The sequence below is a fragment of the Terrapene carolina genome, unplaced genomic scaffold (genome assembly GCF_002925995.2).
Source record: "Terrapene carolina triunguis isolate 2854851 unplaced genomic scaffold, T_m_triunguis-2.0 Scaffold84, whole genome shotgun sequence".
Lineage (NCBI taxonomy): Eukaryota > Metazoa > Chordata > Testudines > Emydidae > Terrapene > Terrapene triunguis.
The window spans coordinates 36804157-36828255 of record NW_020664435.1 but is presented as its reverse complement, the minus strand read 5'-3'; the positions used below and the strand labels follow the sequence as shown (position 1 = coordinate 36828255).

Genomic DNA, 24099 nt, shown 5'->3' with positions numbered 1-24099 from the left:
GGCTCCTGTTCCTCAGCAAAGCAGTGTAAAAGGCATCCCAGGCTAGAGACTTAAGGGGACACAGCAGTCCAGTGGTTCAGATTGCACCCTGGGGAATGTCATAATGTATATGCAGGGCAGGGATGCTGGAACAATTTTTATAGTGGGAGTGCTGATGATGGAAATCATGTATTTGGCATTTGCTATTACTACTTTAAGCCAGGGGGTGGCAGCAGCACCCCCAATACTAGCACCACTGATGCAGGAGCAATTTTGCATACAAGTAGCCATAGGCGCTAACGTTCCCTGGCGCCGGTGGGTGCTCGCGCTCCCCCGCCCTGACTTCACCCTTTCCGCGCTCCGCCCCCATTCCAACCCCTTCCCCAAAGTCCCCGCCCCAACTCTGCCCCCTCCCTGCCCCCATTGGACCCTTTCCCCAAATCCCCAACCCAGCCCCACCTCTTCCCCGAGTGTGCTGCGTTCCCCCTCCTCCTCCTTCCCAGCACTTGCCGCGCGAATCAGCTGTTTCGTGGCGCAAGCACTGGGAGCCAGGGGGGAAAAGCGGGCACGCAGTGCGCCCAGGAGAGGAGGCGGAGGCAGAGTGGAGGCGGAGGTGAGCTGAGACGGGGGGAGGCAGGGAGCTGCCGGTGGGTGCTAGGCACCCACCAATTTTTCCCCATGGGTGCTCCAGCCCTGGAGTCTATGCAAGTAGGGGGTATGTCTACACTGTACACTAGCCCAAAGCCCCCATTCCATCAACACATAAATCAGTCTGACTCAGGTCAGCAAGCACTCAGGACCCCCAGTTCCTAGGACCCTGCCGGCGGTGGGTCAGGTCCCAAGTCCTGCTGAGACTTGGATCCAAGCCCTGTTATTTAGCAATGTGGATGCAGATCAAGCCGCTGAGCTGAGTCATAAGGTCGGCATAGCACAGTGTGGTCATGTTAGGACAGCTGTGAGACCCAGATCCAGCAATTGTAAAGCCAGGTTTACAATGCAGTGTGGATGCTCAAGCACAGGGTTGGAAACACCAGTCTCACAGACCAGGGTTTGCAATGCAGTGTAGACATAGCTAAGGTGACGCATATCAAATAAATTTGTTAGTCTCTAAGGTGCCACAAGTACGCCTCGTTCTTTTTATATCCAACATAGGTGATTCCTGTAAGCAAAGCACCAGTAGCAGGGGTACAGCCTGTGTGAGCATACAGGACCCATTTGGACATTTCACTTGGCTAGCCTGCCAATCGCTCATGTTGCACACAAGGACATGTTACACCTACACGGTTACCCATGGGAGGGTATTTTGTGGTGGCAACTTAGAGTGTGTGTGTAAAAACTTTTGCTCTCAAGTCAGGGAAACCAGACTAGGAACCGCGCGGCGCAGCAATCACGTTAGGGTGAGAGGGGTCGGCAGCCTCTCTCCACGCAGACCGGCGAGATTGGCTGGGAAAGGGGGGACACGTGTGACCTGAGGAGCCCCGGGAGGAGAAGGGAGGAGCCGGCGACACCATGTGAGACGCTGGCCGGGGGCAGCAGCAGCCCGCCGTGAAGACAGATGGGGTGAGAGAGAGTCAGCTCCAGCTGTCAGCGCGGCTTCAGCCCTGCCCCTGCCCGCGCCCCTCCTCCGCCGCGCGTCTCTCCCCCTGGCCTCGGGCAAACCATGGCGTCCAGCGAGGAGGACGGGGCCGGCAGCGGCTCGCTGGAGGAGAAGGAGAAGGGCAGGAAGAGGCGCCTGGGCGCGTTGGCCACAGCTTGGCTCATCGGCTACAACATCGCCATGACCGCCGGGTGCGTGCCGGGGAGCGCTGCCGGTGTAGTGTAATATACCGGGCAGACACGGCGGGGCGAGGGGGAGCGGGCTGCGGCGGGAGCCGGGCTGACAGGTGGAGGCCTTGCGACCGGGGGCTAGGGGCGGAAAGACTCGGGGAGGGGTTCTGGTCTAGCAGAGGGGGCTGCCTGCGGGGCTAGCCCTCGCCCGCCTGGCATTTCCTAATACGGTGCAGCGGTGCAGCCGCGAGCGCGTCATCTCGCAGCCCGGAGGGGAGGTTAAGTATAGCCTGAGCCAGGAATGCCGGGCGGGGCTGCCGGGGCAGGGGGCTCCCCTTGGCGTAAGTCACTGCGGCCGCCCCTGCACGCTGAGCCGGCTCCGCGCAGAGACTGGAGGGACCTCGTGGAGGGGATCTAGTCCCCGCCCCCTGGGGCTCCCTGCGCTGGAGCTGCCGGCTGCAGACGGCTCCCCTGTGGCTCGCTCCCCGCTCTGAGCAGGGCTCGCCGGGCTAGGCAGACCGGAGCAGGCTGACTGCCAGCTGGGGCACTGCACGGTCCAAAGAGCCTTGGCAGACTTGGGGTCTCAAGCTGCCCGTGAAGACTGCCGGAGGAGGGGTTGCGAAGTGGCTGTAAGCGCGTTGTTATAGCAGGATTTCTCGTTTTCCTCCCACGCCGAGGGAGGGGTAAATGTGGTACTGCCTGCCCGAGGTTTCTAAATAGCTTTGGTTCAAATTCTTGCTTTGGAGAGCACTTAGGAGACAGGCAACGTATATTAATTTCTTCCATCTGTCATGTTAAGAGTAAAGTGCAAGAAATGACTACTACTATTATATTGAAAAACCATCTTGGCTTCAGTCTAAGCATCATCATTGATAAATATTTAACTGATATTGAAACAGTATTTTAAGACATTAGTTTCCTTCTTCCAGCTCCATCTTGGTCTCCCAACTTGCTCTACAAATCACAGCCTCTCAGTATTGAAAACAGAGGTTACAGGCCAAATACAACCCTGACATAAAAACTCAGTGGATTTGTACCCACTTGCCAAAGTTGAATTTGGCTCCGTATGTTATTTCAGTTTTTGGCCTCAGTTCAACTACTGGTAGGGCCATTCCAATTTGAATGCATTGGCGTGGAACTGTTAATAAGCCCAGGAGTGCATTTAAACTGATGCCCAGTGTTACAATGGATTCTTTTGAGAAAATGTGGTATTGATATTGAATGATTGTACTGAGTTTTAATGGTAAGGGAATTCTGGCTTATATTTAAGTGTTTGATGTATGTATTTTCATTCCTTTTAAAGATTTGTCATGTTAATAGCAGTAGTTTTCATAACATACTTAAAGTAAACTGATTTAATTTTCTGTTGAAAGGCTGAAAATTGTCAGACTCCCACAAATTTTAATACTTAGGGTAATTCGACATTGGAACATTTTACATAAGGAATTGTTGAAGTCAGGCATGGGGCTTTATGAAGTTATATTTGTGTCAGCTTTAATTCGTGTTTTTATTCGTTGTTCATAATCTTTGCTAGTTTGGAATTGCTATGTTTCCTCATTGTATTCCCTAACAGTCCACCCCTTGCTTTGTTGTTGTTCATTTGCTCGGGGGCACTGGGCTCCTGCCACAGACTTTTAAGGTGGAAACATTCATTTTAGTTATGATCCCTGCAAGTGCTGAAGCCCTACATCTCCCATCAAAGCCATTGGTAGTTGAGAGCCACCAGCACTTGTAAAAGTGGGCCCTTTGTTTCTTGTGTGGGATAGGAAAAAGAAGAAAGACAAACATTTCATCATCTTTTCAAACCGATAAAGTACAGTAGATACACTTAAGGGAACACTGAAGAGTAATACTAGTACTGGCAAGTTTATCCACTTGGCAAGAAAGTACTTGTTAATAAAATTCTAGGCATACCCTGGTTTATCAATAATTGTGCTAACTCCTCTTTCTAATATGGGATTACATTTTGTCATTCATACTGGTAAATGTATAGGTGGAGATGTTCAAAAGCAAAAATGGCAGGTAGGTGCCCAAGTCCCATTGAAAGTCAATGGAAGTTAGGCCCGTAACTGTCCTTTAGGCCTCCGAAAGCCTCCCTCAGGGGAATTTATCATGTAGGGTATTTTCTTCTTCATACTGTATGCTTGTCTGATGTTGAGTGAAAGTTGCCATTTTTCTGTATGAAATACAAAGGCCCATAAGAAAAAAAAAAAAAAAAAAAAGTTGCAAGCTGAAGACCAAATAAAATGGTCTGTGGAAGTATACTTGTTTAAAGAATAACCTGTCTAAGCAAGAGACCTACGAACTTTTTGTTTTGTTTTGTTAAGTCAGAGAAGACATTTCATGTTCCCTTTTTGTTGCAAAATGAGATTCAGGGAACCTTTTTGGTTTATATTTATTGCCTTTTTGGTCAGATATAATATGGCTTCTCAGGGTACCTCTTATGTAAAGATACTGCTGTCACCTGCCATATTGCCAACCATATAAAAATCCATTATAATTCTCCTTTGACACATACTTTACTATAAAACACAAAACATTTAGAACCCAGGACAGCCTTATTGTGAAGGCAACATGTATTGATGAATTTAAAATAATCCACTGATTTCAGCAGTGGCTGGAGAACGCCTCTAATTTTATACTCTACAAACATTTACTCAGATTTTACACTAGCCATAAAAAACCTAAATAATATCTGTGGGTGTTGTTTAACTGGCACTTGTGTTTCATTCTTAGGAAAGGAAGTGGAATTCACCCTGTGCCGCAGCATTATGGAACCTTGGTAGTTACATAACGCACAGGGGAATAGATGTAGAATAGGCATGATGAGAGAATCCACATTTGCAGTGTATGGTGGAGCCTAGTTCCATGTGAGTTCCAGGGCTTGTCTACACTACTGCGCGGGGTTGATCTAAGATACGCAACTTCAGCTACATGAATAGCGTAGCTGAAGTCGATGTACTTAGATCTGCTTACCGTGGTGTCTTCACTGCAGTAAATTGACAGCTGGCGCTCTCCCGTCGACTCCGCTTGTGCTTCTCATTCTGGTGGAGTACCGGAGTCAACGGGAGAGCGCTCAGCAGTCGATTTGTCGCGTCTACACTAGACATGATAAATCAACCCCCGCTGGATCGATCGCTGCCCACCTATCCAGCTGGTAGTGTAGACAAGCCCGCACATATTGAAACAGAGGCTTGGAGGTGAGAGAAGCTATTGTCACAGGGTGTACCTATCCAGTAGTGTCCCCTTCTGGCCAAGTGTGGAGCTGTAGGTGCTCCCAGACTCACTTTCCCTTAATGTCATCAATAAGGTCACCGAGGCTTTACATGGCCTTCTGAAGGGTCTAGTTTATTAACCAAAGACCCAATAAAGATACCAGCAAGCCCTCACCCCAGCATCTTATCTGGGAGACAGAGTCAATCTCAGTTTATCAATTCCCACCTGAATCCACCACTCTCCTCCAACAGGGTTCTCTCAGTTCAGGTCCCTTCTCCAGAGTCAAGCCTCTTGACAATCGCTGGGAAGAATTCTTTCCTAGAGCCAGAGGAGGGTGTGCAGAGATTTGTCAGCAGTAGCCCTTCTCTGGGGAAGCACACAATTCCTGACAGGCTGGCCCTTCTGCCACTATTTGGAATTCCCTACCCCTCTGAGCACACCTTCCAGGTCCCTTGCTCTGGTGAATTCTTCTGCCCTCAAAAGCTTCCTGTCTCAAGGATCCACCTCAGCTGATCCCTGGGGAAAGCTTTATCAGGCTCATTAGCTAATTAGATACCCGCTAGCCACCTAGATATTTAATTCCTTCCAGGTGTGTCTGACTTGGCTTTTCTTTACAGGAGCCTGTCACAGGTAGGCAGGTCCCTGAGTCTCCTAAAAGGGCTACTGAGTCCCCTGCTAAGTGGCAGCAAAACTTCATGTAAGCAATATTTAGGGAATGCAGCCCCTATTTCCGGCAGGCTTCCCGCAGCTCCCATTGGCCAGAAATGGTGAACCGCGGCCAATGGGAGCTGCCGGGGGGGGTGTGTGCCTGTGGACAGTTTTTTAATTATAGGTCATGCTGCTTCAGTGCTAAGGGGCACATGCTATTAGATAGGAATCTTTCAGACATTACGTTAACACAAGTCAGTGTCTAGTTCTCCAGCTAGAAATGAAAATCACTTATGTTTGAAGAATAGGGAATAATCCCAGGTTTGGCCATTATGTCTCCTCGCTGACATTGGCTACTGTCGGGAGACAGGACACTGGGCTAGATGGACCTTTGGTCTGACCCAGTATGGACATTGTTATGATCTTTATGATCTTTTATGATCTTTAACATACAAACTACAGCCAGACACACACTGGCTGCTATTTTTGCCTGGATTATCCATGCACAATACATGTAGACAACTTCGATAACACTTAAAGAAAGAGCAACACTAAATAAAAGCAAACTATTTCTTGCTAGTACTGTTTTGTAGACACCTGTCCCCAGACGCTTTCCGTGCAGCATAATTAGTACTTCTCAACTGAGATACTGTATCCAGTAAAACTGTTCATAAGCCCAGTGCTCAGATTTCCACCTATGAGGTTTTCAGCTTCTCTAAACTTCTCTAAATCGAATCCGGTATGTTGAGATCAAGCTCAGTCAACATAAACAAAACGTCTCGCAGCCACCAGCAGATTGCCCTGATGGGTTGCATGCCAAAGGTTGCCAACCCCTGCCTTAGGTTATTTAAAATTTATTTTAGCTCAGATTTGTTTTATCTCAATAAAGAAAGCTTTAATTTGACTAACAATTATTATTGCTTTCTTTATTTGAATAACAGCAGAATGCATATTTTAAAAAACCCATCCACACTTAATATCAGTACATGATTACCAAGATGTCAGTTCCAGAACTAACCACTTTGGCCAAAATTTTTAAAAGTGACTAGTGATTCTGGATGCCTGGATTTTTTAGTGCCCAACTTTAGACACTTTAAATTGGCCTGATTTTCAGAGGATGGGTATACAACTCTTTCTGAAAATTGGACCCCTTTATTGGTGTCTCAAGATGGACACCCACAAACTGAGGCACTCAGAATCACTAGTTGCTTTTGCCAGTCTTGGCTTTAAGTCCCCATGCACAGTCCTTCAAAGAGCTTTGTGTGGGTAGAACCCCACTCTCAGGGGTCCCCTTACACAGAGCTCCTTGCAGGATTGAGACCAAGTTTGGAAATGTTGGCCATAGTGCTTACTTTTCAATATGTTTTAAGAAAACAAAATACATATATTCAAATAATTTTTTTAATTTCATGTAAATTTTTCAGTTTCCTAACACTATGGAACTATGATAAGCAATTGGGGATTTGAAATTATATTTGAAAAAGACCCATAGTCTAGACTAGAACCATTACACTGAGTTGTTCAGAGGTTTTCCAGTTGCGGACAACTGCCGGTGTATGGAAAGTGGCTGGCACCTGAAGTTGGCGCCTTTTTTTTTTTACCTGCTAAGTCATGTTAAAAACAGCTAAAATACGTGAATGAATACTCTTTGAATAATAGAGATATGGTCCATACTATGGAAAAGAGAACACTTTAGCTATGTAACACAGAGGGCTCTTTGCAAAGAGAAGCAAGGCATTCTCTCTATACTTTTCCACAAAGTAGGGTACAGGAGCTAAATAGTTAATGGATTTTGCTATATTTTAAATTATATTTTCAATCTCTTTTTAAACAACACCAGTAGAAAATCAAAGTTCTACTTCAAATATTTGAGATGAAAGTAATGTAATGAATAATTTAGATACCTGGGTGTTCTTAGAATTCTCATTTGAAAATTATCCATTCTCTTTCTTTTCTAGGTGGCTGGTATTGGCTATTGCCATGGCACGATTTTACATGCAGAAAGGAACATACAAAGGCTTATACAAAACTATTCAAAAGACACTTAAATTTTTCCAGACATTTGCTGTGCTTGAGGTAAATTTTTAAATGCTACACGTTGCTTGAAAAAAATATTTACCCTCAGAAAAAAAATAAACGTAATTAAAATGGCGTTAAGGATAAAAGAATATCTCAGAATTTCCAATCTTTCTAACTTCATTTATTTTTAAGGTGGTTTGGGGGGGAGGGAGGAGGTTGGTTGAAGGGAATGGATACATATTGTAACATTAACTCTAGGCTACTAAATTATTTGCTTAGGATTTTTTTACATTTCAGAAATGCTTAAGAATTACTCAGTGACAGATCTTGCAAGCCACACAGGGACTCCATTCCTTATGGAGCCTATTCTTTTGCAGACACCCTTCCCTCCTCCACGGGTGATTGCTTCTCTCTCATTCCCCATATGGGACTCATTATCCCCCATATGGCTTTCTCTCTTTTGCTCCTTCCAGACTAGACTCACATGCCCCATATGGTTTTCTACCAATCTTTCATTGAACCATGACTTTCCACAAAGGGGCTATGCAAATTTTGCAAAGCACTCTGGAGGCTGAGTGCACTTGGCAAAGCATGCATCAGACTGATATGGATGTATAGTACATTCATCAAGCAGATGTATGTATATACTACATGTGCCTCTTTTAACATGTATGGTCATCTGTGTTTTGGTTTTTATATTATAATAATACCTTTACACTTCTAAATAATTCTATCTAAACCCATCTAGTCATAGATTTAATTAGCAAAAGAATTAATAAAAAGTCTTCTGAAATGAACAAAGAAAATTTTAAAATCCTTATGTATCTGAAACACCTTATGTGTCTTGCTTTAAATTTTCCAGAAGAATTCTGATCTGGATAAGATGTTGCATGTGAAACTGAGGTTTGGTTTTGAAGCTGAAGAGCAAGGTGTGTGTATGTATATGAAAATCAGTCTTATGTAAAAGTTCCTTTGGTAAGCAAGTCAGTCTTGTTTCAGTGGTATTACAAATCAAGGGCCTGATCCTGTGAGGAGTGAAGCACAGGAATTCAGGGTACTTGGGACCTCACAGAATTTGGCCCTAAGATCTTTGTTTTTGCTGCTGTTAAAGTCAATGAAAGTGTAGTCTGAATAAGGAGTAAAGGACTAGGGGTAAGCTTAGATTTATGTTAACAGCCGCAATGTCTTTGTTTATACTGCAAACAGTAAAATGATTTTAAACAAGTGACTTTTAATTTATACTTATTTTTATTGACAGGTAGTCCACTGTGCAGTTGGTGAGTCTTTTGCTTTTAATTTCTCGCTTAACTGATTACAAACGTGAATTATGGGGCATAGACAATGTATTTCTCTTTTTAAGGAATAGTTCGCACCTCTGTGCTTGTGACTGGGGTCCAAGTGAGTTCAAGAATCTTCATGGTGTGGTTTATAACACACAGTATAAAACAGGTGGGTTCATGAGCAAATTCTGTTTTACTCTTTACAGGAAGGGCTGATTATTAATATAAAGCTCATTTTAGCAGGAAGTGTTATTTAACAAGTAATAGGATCTGGCAAATGCTCCATACAGGGGGCTCTCGCAAACTTCAGTCAGAGTTCTGCAGGTACAGAACTTACAGGATCAAGCCTATAGTTCAGGGGTAGGCAAACTTTTTGGCCCGAGGGCCACATCTGGGTATGGAAATTGTATGGGGGACCATGAATGCTCATGAAACTGGGTGTTGGGGTATGGGAGGGGGTGAGGGGTCTGGCTGGAGGTGCGGGCTCTGGGGTGGGGCCAGAAATGAGGAGTTCAGGATGCGGGAAGGAGCTCCGGACTGGGGTAGGGGGTTGGGGTGCAGGGGTGTGTGTGTGTGTGAGGGTTCCGGCTGGGGGTGCAGGCTCTGGGGTGGGGATGAGGGGATGGGGATGCAGGAGGGTGCTCCAGGCTGGGACCAAGGAGTTCGGAGGGCAGGAGGGGGATCAAGGCTGGGGCAGGGGGTCGGGGGTGCAGGCTCCGGGCGGTGCTTACCTCAAGCAGCTCCCAGAAGCAGCGGCATGTCCCACCTCCGTCTCCTATGTGGTTCCCGGCCAATGGGAGCTGCAGGGCAGCATGTGGAGTCCCCTGGCTGCCCCTACATGTAGGAACCGGAGGGGGGACATGCCATTGCTTCTGGGAGCCGCATGGAGCCATGGCACGCGCGGAGCGGGGCAAGCCCCGAACCCCGCTCCCTGGCTGGAGCTCAAGGGCGAGATTAAAACATGTGAAGGGCTGGATTCGGCCCCCGGGCTGTAGTTTGCCCACCCCTGCTATAGTTTACAGTTGCTTACACACAGGATGCTGGTAAATGCCATCGAAGAGGGACAACAGAGACATATTGGGCTGCTGCCAGGTTTGATCTGTCTGTTAAGCAAGATCAAAGGCTAGAGCTTCTGTTCATGAACAAATGTACCATACTGTCAACCATTCCACTTTGAAAAAGAACTTCAATTAGCATGTGTTGAATGTACAAATGGAAATCATTCTTAAACTGAATGCATCTGGATAAACACTGTTGTGACATTTTACACTGGTGTTTTCTTTGTAGTTTGTATTAAATCCTTTCTCCAAATTTTTTAAATTAATATTATATGTTCACAGCATGCCACTGTAATAGACTGTCGTTAAAAAAAACCACAGAAAACCTCCCAGCATATGAAAATTACCCAGCTTCCCCCTTGAAGTGTTATTTATGTGGTTGGTTATAGGTTTTAATGTAGATTCTATTGTTTTGTTAGCCCAAGGAAAAATGGTCCAAGGAATCTATGATTCTCGTAATGAATGGACTAGGACTTAGAGTTTAGTTTGTCTGAATTTTATTTACTTTGCAGGGCTTGAAATTCCTATTCTCTAAAGATAAATATTGAGTAATGGATCCCAACTTTTGGGTCTGTGCTCCTATGTGTGTGACTTGGGTCATAACTTTCTTAACTCAAGGTGCTGAGCCTTTAAACTTTCTCACCAGCAGGTGGCACATGCCTAACTGCTGATGAGATATAAAAGCCATGCAGGAACTGCTTCCATTGTCAATTCCCTTTTTATCTGTTCATAGAAGAGAGCTCTCTTATACACTTTGTTTCCTTTACCTCCCTTTTTTGTAATACCAAGTAGGTTTATCTTATTTTTTTTTAAAGCTAAGTGCGTGCTGTTTTGCTTTTAGAAGAAAAGAAAAAATGTTCAAGGAGTAGGGTGACCAGATGTCCCGATTTTATAGGGACAGTCCCGATTTTTGGGTCTTTTTCTTATATAGACTCCTGTTACCCCTCACCCCCGTCCCGATTTTTCACATTTGCTGTCTGGTCACCCTATCAAGAAGTGAACTATTTGTTGGTTAGATTGGACGAGTAGATCGAGGCTAGGGCATATATCACTGATTCTCATCATTCTACTTTTATGTGGAAAGGACTAAACCTTGTCCACCCAGCTCTTTGTTTCACTTGATTTCAGTACAGTAGGTCAAACTACATCAAAAAATCCCCATGTCTAAACGTCTGTCTGAATGCATTTCTCATTGTTATTTCTTTGCATGCCTGAACATTCAGGGTCATGTGAGGGGATATGTAGTTAGAGGCCTGTTAGTGATGATAGCCAGCCTCAGATCTCACTACTTGTCCAGGAGATTTGCGAGGCAACCACATGGAATTCTCTACATACTTATTCAAAGCACTATTGCTTGGATTTAGCATTGTGACCTGAATCCAGGTTTATCCTATTGGTGGTAGCCTCTTATCTACTTCAGGTGGAGAGTAGCCTAATTCTCTTCTTCTCCTTTCTCCCAAATAGCTATATATTTGAATATTTTTGTACTTTGGTTTGTTTGTTTTTTGCTTTCATTATTGAGATGTATCCTAACCCTCTTAATTTTTTAATAAAAGTTAAATCTTGTTTCCAGTTTACACATATTGGGCCTAATTTTCAGAGGTGCTGAGCATCTGCATCTCCTAGTTGCGAGTGTTCAGCATCGTTGAAAAGCATTAAAGCTTTGTCACTAGGTTGCATTTAGTTGAAAAACAGTGTTTCCTTTTTCTGTGTTTGGAACAAAAAATGTCTCTGATTTTATTTTACAGAAATCCCAGGAGGTTTTCAGCCTTCAGGCACAGAAGTCTATTACCAAATTCTTCCCCCTTTAAAGAAAATAATTAAATCACTTGTGTGTAATTCTTCTTCTCAGAAGGTATTATTTGTAAAAGACCCCAACCATCATCTTTGCACAGTTGGAGATTTCCCCCCCCCTTCCCCAAAGGATCTGATGTTTTGAAGCAGCAGGTAGATGTGCTACCTCCTGATGAGGCAGTTTAATGACTCAGAACTTGAATCTTTAAAACACTGCAGATGAGTATATTCACTCACAGCTCTTGATCCTCTCACTACTCCTCCTTCAGTGACTGACCCACTCCCAACTGCCTAACTGTCCTGCAAACTCCTGAGCACTCCAACCTGATCTCCTGCTACCAGGTTTCACTTTGTAGCCCATGGAGCACACTGAACAAAATGGAATTGTCTAGAGTATCAGGGAGACATTAGTAAGCAGGCATGGGGGAAGCAACTACAGACATGGGCTAGGTGAATATAAGAAGACAGACAAGACAAAGAGTAGTGTGATGTGATGTTTATCCAGTCTAAAATGGAAGAGAAACATTATACATAGTATTTTGAGAAAAAGAAAGCGAGAGAGAATAAACACAAGCAAATAGACCAAAATTCAGAAGAAAGAGAGCAAATTGAAAGGGCAGATGCAGGGTAAACAAAAGAAGAAATTAAATCAACTAAATAGTTCAGTGTTTTGATGTATTTACAATGGTTACAGTCACTTTGTACTGCACAGTTAGCAAAATTTCAGTATGTTGGTGAATATCTGTAATAGAAAAGTTAACATGATGGTGACTACAGCTGCTGATTATTGATACCCAAGTTTTCCTTCTTCTCAAATTCTTAGTTCTATACCAAATGTCTTAAGTGGAAGTCTATTGCCGCTTGCATAGAAAAGAAGTTTAAGGGTGAAGAAAATGTTGGTTCTTTATACTTTCACAGATCCAGAATGAGGAGAGCGTTATTCTTTTTCTGGTCGTTTGGACTGTGACAGAGATTACACGATATTCCTTCTACACATTCAACCTGCTCAACCATTTGCCATACTTCATTAAATGGGCCAGGTGGAGATGTCTTGCAGTTTAGTTTCTCATAGTTCTGTGCATGCTAATTTCATGCATGCTGAGCTAACACACAGGAGAACAGATGTGTGAGCTTTGGCTTTGTGTCAGAAGAATGCGGTTGGTTGCCTTGTATATTTAGGAATATTGCCATTTGGTTTAAAATGTAAAGGATATTTTAGCTCAGATAGTTGGATGTGATTTGTTTTTTAATTTCTGTGTTTGATAATTATTTTCATTTACTAGTCATCCCTTTGTTTTATGCTTGCAGGATTACCTTTTAACTTTTAGAAATTTAAGTTGCATTTTGAATACAATTTAAAATGTACTAAATTATCTTTTTTTTTTTAAATGATCATACCATGTATCCTCTTACACTATGCTATAAAGAAAAACAAAACCTTTTGTTGCCAGAAATCTAGTTGTTTACAAACGTAGGCCCAGATTCTACAAGGACTTACCCGTAAACACTGTGAGTGCTGACTGTGATGGGACTACTCCAAGTGCATAAAGTTGAGCACATATATAAGTCTTTGCAGGACTGGGGCCAGAGTGCCCACTCAGTCCTGTGAAGTTGCTGGGAGCTTTGGGCTCTGATCACCTTGCAAGCTTTGTCCCTTATTCTGCATTCAATTTATGATTTAATTAGAGGTTTTACAAAACCTTTGTTAATATTTTAACTAGCTTAGCCCAAATAACAAGGGCATCTTTTTTTATAGAAGTAACCTTGAAGTAAACAATACTTGAGTATGTTACTGTATGTGAAATACATTACTGGTTGTATTTAGGTGTGTTTAGGTTGGGTATTTACCATGAAGATTAACTGGATGAATTGCATCCTCTGTAATTATTGAATGAAAAATAAATATATATACAGAATAGCTTTGCTTTTTATGAAGCAGATAAGTCTTTTTTTAAATTCATTATAGATGATTATTTGTCCATATTTGTCCAAAAATATATTTTTATTTGTTCATTTATTTTGCTTTATTTTTGTTTTGTAGACAAAATAGTTCTGATGCTTCTAATGCACTTCTTTGATATGGCTGATATTTATGTCCATTCTTATAATACATTGTCTTTTTGCTCATACAATATGTGGTAGGTTTTGGCATCTTTAAGACTAAATGGCAAACTTAAAAAAAGAAACAGTTAAAGATTCCCCTGTCTTTAATTGAATATATATTTAGGCTTTAAATTTAGAAACATATTTGAAAAATATCAAACTATCAGACACTCCCAGTGCTTCCAAGTTAGAGGGTTTTTTCCATTTAAAATATAATAAGGCAGTAGGAAAAATAGTCATTCTGACAAAAGAGCCTTATATGTATGTGAAATATACTGGAAAACAAACATTTGAAAATTAGTTCTTCTGTCGCATATTTCACCAAGAGTTAACATCAGGAATCGGGGGAAATTGATAGCTAGCACAAATGGGCACAAATCCATTGGCTTATCTGAGTTGTGTCTTCTCTTCTCTCCCCGTCTCCCCCACCTCTTCCCCTCCTTTGATGAGTTTTGTCCTTTTTTGTATATATAGATATATATCAATACACACGTGCAAACCATAGTAAACTTCTATTTAATGCTTTGGGATAACTAGCTTTTTATTTTGAATTATAAAAGCTTTGTCTTTCCCTATTAAATAGAATAAATACACCTAAATTTTAATTCAGAATACCCCATTTTTGGTTTGTTTCTGTTCTGCATATGGCCAAGTTGTATCTGGAGTTATGCCATCAGTTTCTTGTTACATCTGACCTAGTCTGTTCTGTTTGATGTATGAGCCCTCTAAGCCCATCGATTTCTAGAGAGTTTCATATTCAGTTGCTGCCATTTTAAAACTCATCTGGTTTGGTCATAGAATGCATATTGTAAATTTATTTCAGACCCTGTGAGGCAGCTGTCATTGCTTTCTCCAGCCTGAACTCAAGAGAACAGTTCTTTATGAATGATTGCATCTGTATGTCTTACCTTGCATGAGAATTTTTCAAAACATTGCTGATTTCAGTTTCTTACTTTTCCACCATGTATGTAGCATATGGTATTCAAAGTAGTTGGCTTCTTTCAGTGTCTTTGCTTTATCATTTATTTGAAAGTTGGTCTGTTTGTTCTAAAATGGGTTCATTGAGATATCTGGTCTCACGTACAGACGCTTTTGCATCAGTAATTCCCATTCATGTAAGTGGCAGATGCAGTACATGGTTAGATTCCCCATATGACAATGGGAGGAACAGGCTTCCTAGGTATCTTAAGATTCCATTAACTTCAATAGAATTACAATGGGGAAGGGATGCACTTGGACCAGTGCGCATGGGCTGTGATTTCCTACTTACTATTGGTCCAGGCCTGCTCCCAGGCCAATAAGTGACACCAGGATCAGGCTCTATAAATCAACCAAAACAAGATTATTGGACAATACAACAGTTTTCCAACCTTTGACTCTTTATCTTTAACATTGGAAAAACATTAAAACATTTTGATATTACTGCAAATTAAATGTAAGGGTTTAAGGCCAGATCCTCATCTAGTATAAATCAACATAACTCTATTAAAGTCAGTAAAGCTGTGCTCATTTATACCAGCTGAGGGTCTGGCCCTTGGATTTCTCTTGCAGGAAACTACTATAGTTCATTGCTGTGGCACTAATCATCAAAAGAAGAAATGTTACAACACGAATTTATCTTTCAAAAAAAATAATTCTTAGATTTGTTTTTCTTCAGATACAACTTTTTTATCATCTTGTATCCTGTTGGAGTTGCTGGTGAACTTCTAACTATTTATGCTGCATTACCTTATGTGAAGAAGACAGGCATCTTTTCACTGAGACTTCCCAACAAGTATAATGTCTCTTTTGACTACTACTATTTCCTTATTATTGTCATGGCCTCATATATACCATGTAAGTATTATTATACTTTAATAATACCAATAATACATTTATGCAGCCATTCTCAAACTGTGGGTCAGGACCCCATTTTAATGGAGTCCTGGGCTGGTGGTTAGACTTGCTGGGGCCAAAGCCCAAGCCCTGCTGCCTGGGGTCAAAGCCCAAAGGCTTCAGCTCTGGGGAGGGGCTCGGGCTTCGGCTGGGAGGCAGGGCTCAGATTATAGGCCCCCTGCCTGGGGCTGAAGCCCTTGGGCTTGGGCTTTGACACCCCCCTCCACTCCCCTGCTCGGGGTGGCAGGGCTCCAGTGGGCTCAAGCTTCAATCCCCCTTCCTAGGGTCGTGTAGTAATTTTTGTTGTCAGTAGAGGGTCTCAGTCCATTAATGGCTATTAGCCAGGATGTGTAAGGAATGGTGTCCCTAGCCTCTGTTTGTCAGAGGGTGGAGATGGATGGCAGGAGAGAGATCACTTGATCGTTACTTGTTAGGTTCACTCCCTCTGGGGCACCTGGCATTGGCCACTGTCGGCAGACAGGATACTGGGCTGGATGGACCTTTGGTCTGACCCAGTATGGCCATTCTTATGTTCTTATGCAGTGCAATGAAGTTTGAGAATTATAGGTTGAGCTCGCAGTGACGCCTGTAGTTAGAGTTGCCTAATACTTTACTTTTATAGGACCTAGTTAGTTAAAATTTTGTCACACTTTAACTGCTTAGGCAGAAATTTTTCATGCTGAGTGTCTGATTCAGGGTGAATATATTTGGAAAGCTTCAGTGAAAATAGTTTAGCCATTTCCGAGAACAAGATTAGGGAAAAATAAGATTTGTTGCTTATGTTAAAAGAATCCTACTACCATTTTGTTGAGAAGCTCTAGCCCCTCCACTGCTTGGAGAAAGGACTTGAAATTTGGACCACGGTTGGTGTCAGGGATGTGTATTTTGCAATCCCCATGAAAATCCATCTAAAATTGGCCTCTGAAAATCACGGTTTGCACATACTCAGTAAAGGTTTGTTAGAGGTTAGCAGCAAAATTCTCTAAAAATTCCATCTGCACTGAGCATGTTGTGCTCCACTCCTACAGAACTTTGTTCCAACAACACTGAGCATGCTGCACCCCCAGAGAGTTCATTGAGCATGCTTCAGACCAGGGGAAGCAGGACTTTTCCTGCAATTGCTCACATCTGGGAACCACTGTTGAATTGGACACATGAACTGATAGCAGAGGGACTGTCTCTCCTGTATTCTCAGTGCTCCCTATGCTGGCACCAAGACAGAACCGAGAAGCTGTCTCACTCAAATGCAGAGAGATGAGGAGCAGCATGGGCACGGGGCAGACTGGGGAGGGATAGAGGCAGGCCGGGGGGATAGGATAGGAACAGGTGAGATAGGGACAGGCTGGGGGCGGTGGGGAGTTGAATAGTGAAGAAACAAAGGCAGGCTGGCAGTGGAGGCTTGGATAGGAGCAGAATAGGATAGATGCAGGGAGGACAGAGGCAGATGGGGACAGGTTGGGGAGGGTTATGCAAGGGGATAGGGCAGAAGGAGGATGTTGAGGATGACAGGGGCAGAAGGATCTGTGACCACTAGAACACACTGCCTTACAGATTTTGAACTAGACCCTGAGCTTCCTGGGTCTCAGTGTTTCTCTACTGTTCTGCAAATATATTGGAAACCCACTGGCAAACTGAATTTTAGACCAGTAAGCCCTACAACTGTACTTGACAAATTGGTTGAAATGATAATAACAAAACACCTGGAATATCGTGATTGATAGGCTCTAACCAGTATACATTCTGTAAAATAAAAATCACGTCTCACTAATCTCTTAGAATTCTTTGAATGTGTCAGTAAACCAGTGGATAAAGGAGCAGTGGTTGACATAACTTATTTCGAGTTCCAAAAGGCCTTTGACAAGGTTCCACACAAGAGGCTATTAAGGAAGCTACGTAGTCACAGGGTGAGAGGCAAACTCATGTGAAGAGAGATCTAAAAGACTTGGATTGTTTACCTTAGTAAGGAGACAGATAAGAGGGGACATGATAAAAATATCTAAAATAACAAATGGTATAGAGAAGGGAGATTGGGAGTTTGTCTTTTCCCTGTCCCATAACAGAAGATCAAGGGAACATTCAGGGAAATCAAAAGGTGGGAAATTCAAAACTGATAATACTCTTTCACACAATGTGTAATTAAACTGTTGAACTCTTTGCCCCAACAACTCTTAGTTGTTGATGCCAACAATTTAGCAAGATTCAAAAAGGGATTACATATTCGTATGGATTAAGAGAATATCCAGAGTTATAATTAATTATAACAAAAATTTTGGACTTTTATAAATTTTATAATTAATTATAACAAAAATAAATCTTATGTTTCAAGGGTTAAGTCAGTGTTTAACTATTAAAGGTCAGGATGAGATCTAATGTGAATGACAGTTTATCCCACATCTACATAGTGTATGATTTTTACACCTGTCTCCGAAGCATCTGGTACTGGTCACTGGACAAGACAGACAGTGGGTCTGATTCACAGTGGTAATTGCTACATTCCTATGTGTCTCATCCGTTTTTAGTGTTTGGCCCACAGTGGATAAGAGCTTGCTTCTGCTGTTTGTTGCAGCATTAGCTTAAGTGGCTGAGGTCTGTGCTGTGAACCTTAAGATTTCAAGCCTGCTGATGACCCATTGAGGGATCAGTATGGTTCCACATGAAGGAATTTCTGTTTTTTCAGTTTACTTTGTTTAAAATTAGGAAATTACACACAAAGAAACTAGATCTAGGTATACTTAATCCTGCCTCAGTATGGGGGCTGGACTAGATGACCTTGATCTCCCTTTAGTGCTACAGTTCTATGATTAAAATAACATTAAGATTGCAAAGTCAGGCACCCTGGTGCATATGTATTATGATACAGGGTAAAAATTTCAAAAACCCCTGAGTGACTTAGGCTTCTAAATCTCATTGAAAGTCAGGGGGACTTAGACTCCTAAAGACTCCTAAAGACTTATCCCCCCTTTTGAAAGTGGGACTTAGGGTCCTAAATCATTTAGATTATTTTGAAAATTGTACCCATAGTTTTTAATTACATATGACTTTTTTCCCACAGAAACCCCATTTTATTCAGTGCACAGGATGGATTGTGCTCTGGGTATGTAGTGAAGGAGACTGTTGTCTCTATGACTCTGCCTCATTTGTTGCAGAAGTTGGAAGGTGTGCAGTGAAGGAGGCAGGGGACTGCAGGAAGAGAAAGGATAGTCTTGTGCTTAAAGCAGTTGAATGCTGCCCTAGATAGTTGGATTCTATCCCTGCCTATGCCGCAGAGTTCTTATGTGATGCCGGGCAAGTCAGTTAAATGGAACTAATTATGTATTCCTCATTTTCTGGATGCCCTACCTGAGTCACCTATGGCCTGATATGCATAGGTGTTGAGCACATACAGCTGTAACTGAAGTCAGTGAAAGCTGTGCATCTATATAATAAGATTTCAACACTGTCCCTCTGTCTGTGTGTCACTTTGAAGCCTAGAGTGTCTGTTGAGTCAGTGGAATGATGGAAACAGCTACAAGCCTGGCTGTTAGTTCTTTTTGTTCAGAATATCTCCAGGTTCAGTCATCACTGGGATTCATTGTACCATCCATTTTTATGTTCTCAGACATTTTCAGCATTTTTACATACACAACTTTACAAATTCCACCCATGTGATAGTCACTAGCTGAACTTGTAAAGTGCTTTAAAAAGAATGTTCAGGCTCTAGGCATCTCAAATTGGGCACCCAAAATTAGTGGACACTTTTGGCCTTAACCTCTCTGTGGTGAGTCTCTTTGTTCCCATCTGTGAAATGGGGATAATAATACCACATTGCCTGACAGGGGTGTTGTAAAGATAACTTCACAGGTATTAATGAATTTATCAGATACCACATTGATGAGCACCACAGAAAGCCCTATGGGAGATGGGGGGTGGTGAAGTGGGTAGAATATTACAACAATTTCTGTAGGACAAGAGGGAGATAAGTTTGCATCCTCTTCCCAGTCCTGACCCATTCAAACCTCCCTCAGCACAGATCCTGGACCACATAGAAGAGTCCACAGGGCCATGGAGGTTGCTGAGAAATCATTGACCCTACTTCCACAGACAAAGGGTTGGAGGGAGATCCATGCACAGTTCCCTACATGGATTTCGGTGGCGTGAACTGGCCCATCAGTGTTTAAGTCATAGTTTGCCATAATAAGCAACCCAGTGTTACTTGCTCCATCGCTGTAATTTTTCCGCCGCTGAATAGTCTACAGTTAGAAATGTATTTTCCCTTGTTTCCTCTAATTTGTTTTATTCATTCTTTAATCAAGTGTTTCCACAACTCTACTTTCATATGCTGTGGCAGAGAAGAAAGGTGCTTCATGGAGAAGTGATTGTAGAAAAGGACGATTAACCCAACTCTTGTAACCATGGTGCTGTTTACAGAATAATAAGAAATGGAAACAAAACATTTCATGTGATTCTTATGAGTCCAAGTTTTAAATCATGGAACAAGAATAAATGGCTGTGCATGAAATAACATGGATTGTATTGTTTTGTAAATTCAGTATGTTTTCAGACTTTGCTTTTCATCCTTGGCTTCACTTTTGATTCTTTTATTTCATTGGTTGGTTGTTTCCTCAGACAAACTATTTTCTTCCCTTTTTTTTATATAAGTTGACAAATAGAGGCAGGAGATTGAATAGCTTGCCAAATTGCTTTCTATTACAGAACTTCTAGTGGTCATTATGGGGAAAAAAACAGTTGATGAGCAATATTGGAAGTATTCTGAAAAATAGATAATTCAAAATTAGGTAATTATTTTTTTCATAGGACAGGTGGCTTAAATTGTGTCCTTTCTTATTATTTTGAAAACACTAATCTTTGTCAATATTCAGAACTGAGAGTTGAGTGTCTCTTGAACCTTATGAGAACATGCCATTAAAAGTAGTCAGTCCAAACTAAAGCTAGGGTTATAATTACTTAGGGTCTGACTCTGCCCCCCTTACTCACATTAAGTAGTATCTTCCTTTTGAAACTTCTAGAATCGAATTCAGCATCAGTAAGCGTAGTAGAATTGGACCCTTCATTAGGCCTGAGACTTGGCATGGGAGAAGTGGTCCATGCTAGCAGATTCAGGTGCAGGATCAAGGCCTGGGAGAGCTGCAACCTTTTATTTGCAGGATCATATCTTAGCATCATAGAATAAGTTTTTAAAAGAGCTGAACTCTAGATTCTCTATGCAGATTTAGAGTAGTGTACTTCAGTTTGCTACTACTTGATGCCCAGCTATAGCTGATGATGTGGCCCGGGTTTATTTTGTCCTGGTGAAATGATTACCAGTTTATTCTGTATTCTAGAGTTAGGGAACATGAGGGGTGGCGGTGAGGAGTAAGTATGGAAGTACATGTAGAAACTGCAGCTACGGCAAAGTATTTTATTTCTTTCAATTAATCAAATGGGATAAAAATGGAAGATTTAAAAATACTTTAAAATACTGTCTTGACATGTAAATTGTATTTTGAATCAGCCCATTATGCACATTTAATTGCTCCTTCAGTTAATTGTTTCATCCTCTTTATAATGTAATCAAGGAACAGTTTTGGATCTGGTCCTATTTAACATCTTTAATAATCTAGAAAAGGAACATGTTAATGAAAACCACAGATAATGCTAAACTGAAGATGTTATAAACACCAGCATGGAGAGATGAGTAATATAATGGGTCTTGCAGAGGTTAGAAATATGGACAGGAATTTAAAGCCATAAAGTTGGAAGAGACCTGAAGTGAGAGTGGACCACAGATTAAATGTTCATTTGCAATATGATGTGGCAGCAAAAAAGATCAGTGCAATTTTGGGTTGCATATGCTGAAGTGTCATGTCGTGGAGCAAAAGATGTGATTGTCCCTCTTCAGGGACTTTGCTGAGTCCACATCTGGAATACCATGTTAAGTTCTGGGTACCTCAAAAGCAGAAAGCTTTAGGCAAACTGTAGAAAGTTCAGAAAACGGCAACAAAAATAATGAATGGACATAAGTAAGAGGTAGGAAAGATTGACTTCAAAGCATTAAATATGTATAGCTTGGTTCCGGGGAAAATATTTGAGAAGGAAAAGGAATTATTAACATGGTACTAGGAGTTGTAACTAGGAGTCAGGGGAAATTAAGAAATGGAAAATATAAAATGAATACTAGGGAAAAGATCCTGACCATGAGATCTATTAAGTTACTGAATAATATTCCAAGGCCCATGCTGGCAGCTCCTTTTCTTGGGAAATGTAAAGCCCAACTTGTTGGAATACTAGAAAACATATTGTAGGAAACAATCTTGCTTTGACGGTGGATGGGGCTAGATAACCTAAAAGGTGGTTTCCATTTCTAACTTCTACGATTATATACTGTAACTATTAAAAAGAGTTGGAAATGTGTTTCCTGCTGTGACTAACAAGTCTTTGTTATATCCTTAAGTTGCAATTTTATGTCTTAGCCTTCCCATATTTACACATCTCAACATTACATATAAACTAACTTCCTTTTCAATTATTGGTGTATAGAGGGCTTGAGATGGAATAATGGTTTTTCTGACAATTTGAAAACGGAATATTCTTGATTTGTTTTAAAACAGTGTATTGATCCAAGGTGCTATGTTAACTTATTAAAATACATTTTTATGCAGCTGAAATGATTTAATGTATTAAAATATATATCACATTTACAGTCTTGAGTCACAAAATACTTATACATGCTACATGTTTAGACTAAAAGTTTTATTTGTTAAATGTGTTTTGCATAAAAAGTGCTTCAAATACTAATTGTTCTGATAAACTTAACTCAACTTGCACTCTGTTCCATATAAAACACCCAGGCAGCTTCTGAGCACATATTTCTCACTGAGCAGGCAGAAGGATCTCATGGAATTTGAATTAATTAATAAGATCAGGTTGTGTTCAGTGGTAAAATTTAGTATCCTTTTACTGGGGTTTGAGTTTACTTAAGACTATGACTATTGATCTATTTGAAATTAATTGAATATTCCAAGGGCTTGATCCTGCAACTCTTACTCAAATGAGTTTGTCCTTTGATTACAAGTTGAAGGGCTGACCTCCAGTACAGTATTATTCATCCGGGGGAGGAGTGGGGTTGTATGTGTGTGGGTTGAACATATTGTCATACAAGATGCAAATTGATATCCTTTTATACATGGAAAATGACTTAATACAACACCATTCATTACCATTCAGATTTTTGGCTTGCACAAAGCAGCAATGTACTAGTCCTGAATAGTAATACATGAACAAGAAAAAACGTAAAGGTGGTTTACAGTTGCAGTTGAATCTTGTTAAACTGCACATCAATAAACTGCAGCCTCATGCTGAAAATAACTCTTCGGGTCTGTGTTACTGAAGGCCAGACCAGTGAGATTTTGGTGTGGACTAATGCAGGCGAGGACAAGCTCCCTGTGAAAATTACCTTGAATTTTTTTTCTCTCTTTTTTTAAATCTTTCACTGAATTTTTGACTCAGCTCTAATTAATATATTAGAAATTCTGTTAGCAAGTAAGAACTGTGAGTGAAATCCTGGCCCCACTGAAGTCAAAGATTGAAAGCCCCATTGACTTCAGTCAGGCCAGTATTTCAGTCTTTGTGTTTTACTTAAATATTAGCATAGCATCATATTTATAACATAATGAAATAGTGAACTAATTTACTCCATGCTATATACAATTGGCATTAAAAACAAGCGTGAATTTCTTAGGGTGCATTCTGTTTCCAACCTGAATTTGGCACATTTGTCCATCTTTGTAATCTTCACTGCAGTATTCACAAATGTTTTAACTTACTGAGAACCTCTTTATTATGACAGTTTAGGAATATATCCCAGCATTAAAGTCTTTGACATTTTCATATTGTATCTAATAAATTGTTCATGTGAATGTCAGATCTTGCATCATGCTATTTTGGTGTCTTATTGAAGGTGCTAATAGCCGGTGTAATCCTGTATTGTTTATTTGTGAGAAGGCCTTTATTCACATGAGTAATCCCATTGATTTCAGGACTTGGCCCTTAATGCCTAAAGGCCTCATCCTGAGATCAGAGCAAAACCCACAGAAAAGGGCATGGGACTGAGAGATGGCATCAGCCCTAACTGCCCAAGATGGCGAATGTTGGCCATTGTGAAGAACAGTTGACACAGTTCATTTCTTCATCTCCTGCTCTATACAGCATCTTAGAACATGGCTGTGTTGGCTACACTGAGTCTAAAACACAATCCCTATCCTCTCCATGGAGAGCTGTGGAGACCAGTTTGGGAGATCTCCACGCACAAAGGGGAAGCAGAATCGCCTTGCATGGCTTCTGTGCTCCACTGTACCCTGCCTAAGGTTTCATGAGCATGAATT

At 41.6% G+C, this 24099-nt stretch overlaps 1 protein-coding gene across 3 annotated transcripts; it reads left to right on the top strand.

The window, feature by feature from the left end:
• Positions 1-1532: 1532 nt before the first annotated feature.
• On the top strand, positions 1533-23639 carry HACD1 (3-hydroxyacyl-CoA dehydratase 1). 3 transcript variants are annotated; one of them, XM_024193332.2, is made up of 7 exons: positions 1533-1767; positions 7569-7686; positions 8888-8906; positions 8996-9078; positions 12680-12801; positions 15522-15700; positions 20032-23639. In XM_024193332.2, exons 1-7 carry the CDS (start codon positions 1640-1642, stop codon positions 20112-20114), a joined length of 732 nt encoding a protein of 243 aa, XP_024049100.1. In that variant the 5' UTR covers positions 1533-1639; the 3' UTR covers positions 20115-23639. The 3 variants fall into 3 exon arrangements, with proteins under 3 accessions (XP_024049100.1, XP_024049099.1, XP_024049101.1); XM_024193331.2 differs by having other exon boundaries at positions 1535-1767; positions 8990-9078; XM_024193333.2 differs by lacking the exon at positions 1533-1767 and adding an exon at positions 2262-2375 and having other exon boundaries at positions 8990-9078.
• The last annotated feature ends 460 nt before the right edge of the window (positions 23640-24099 follow it).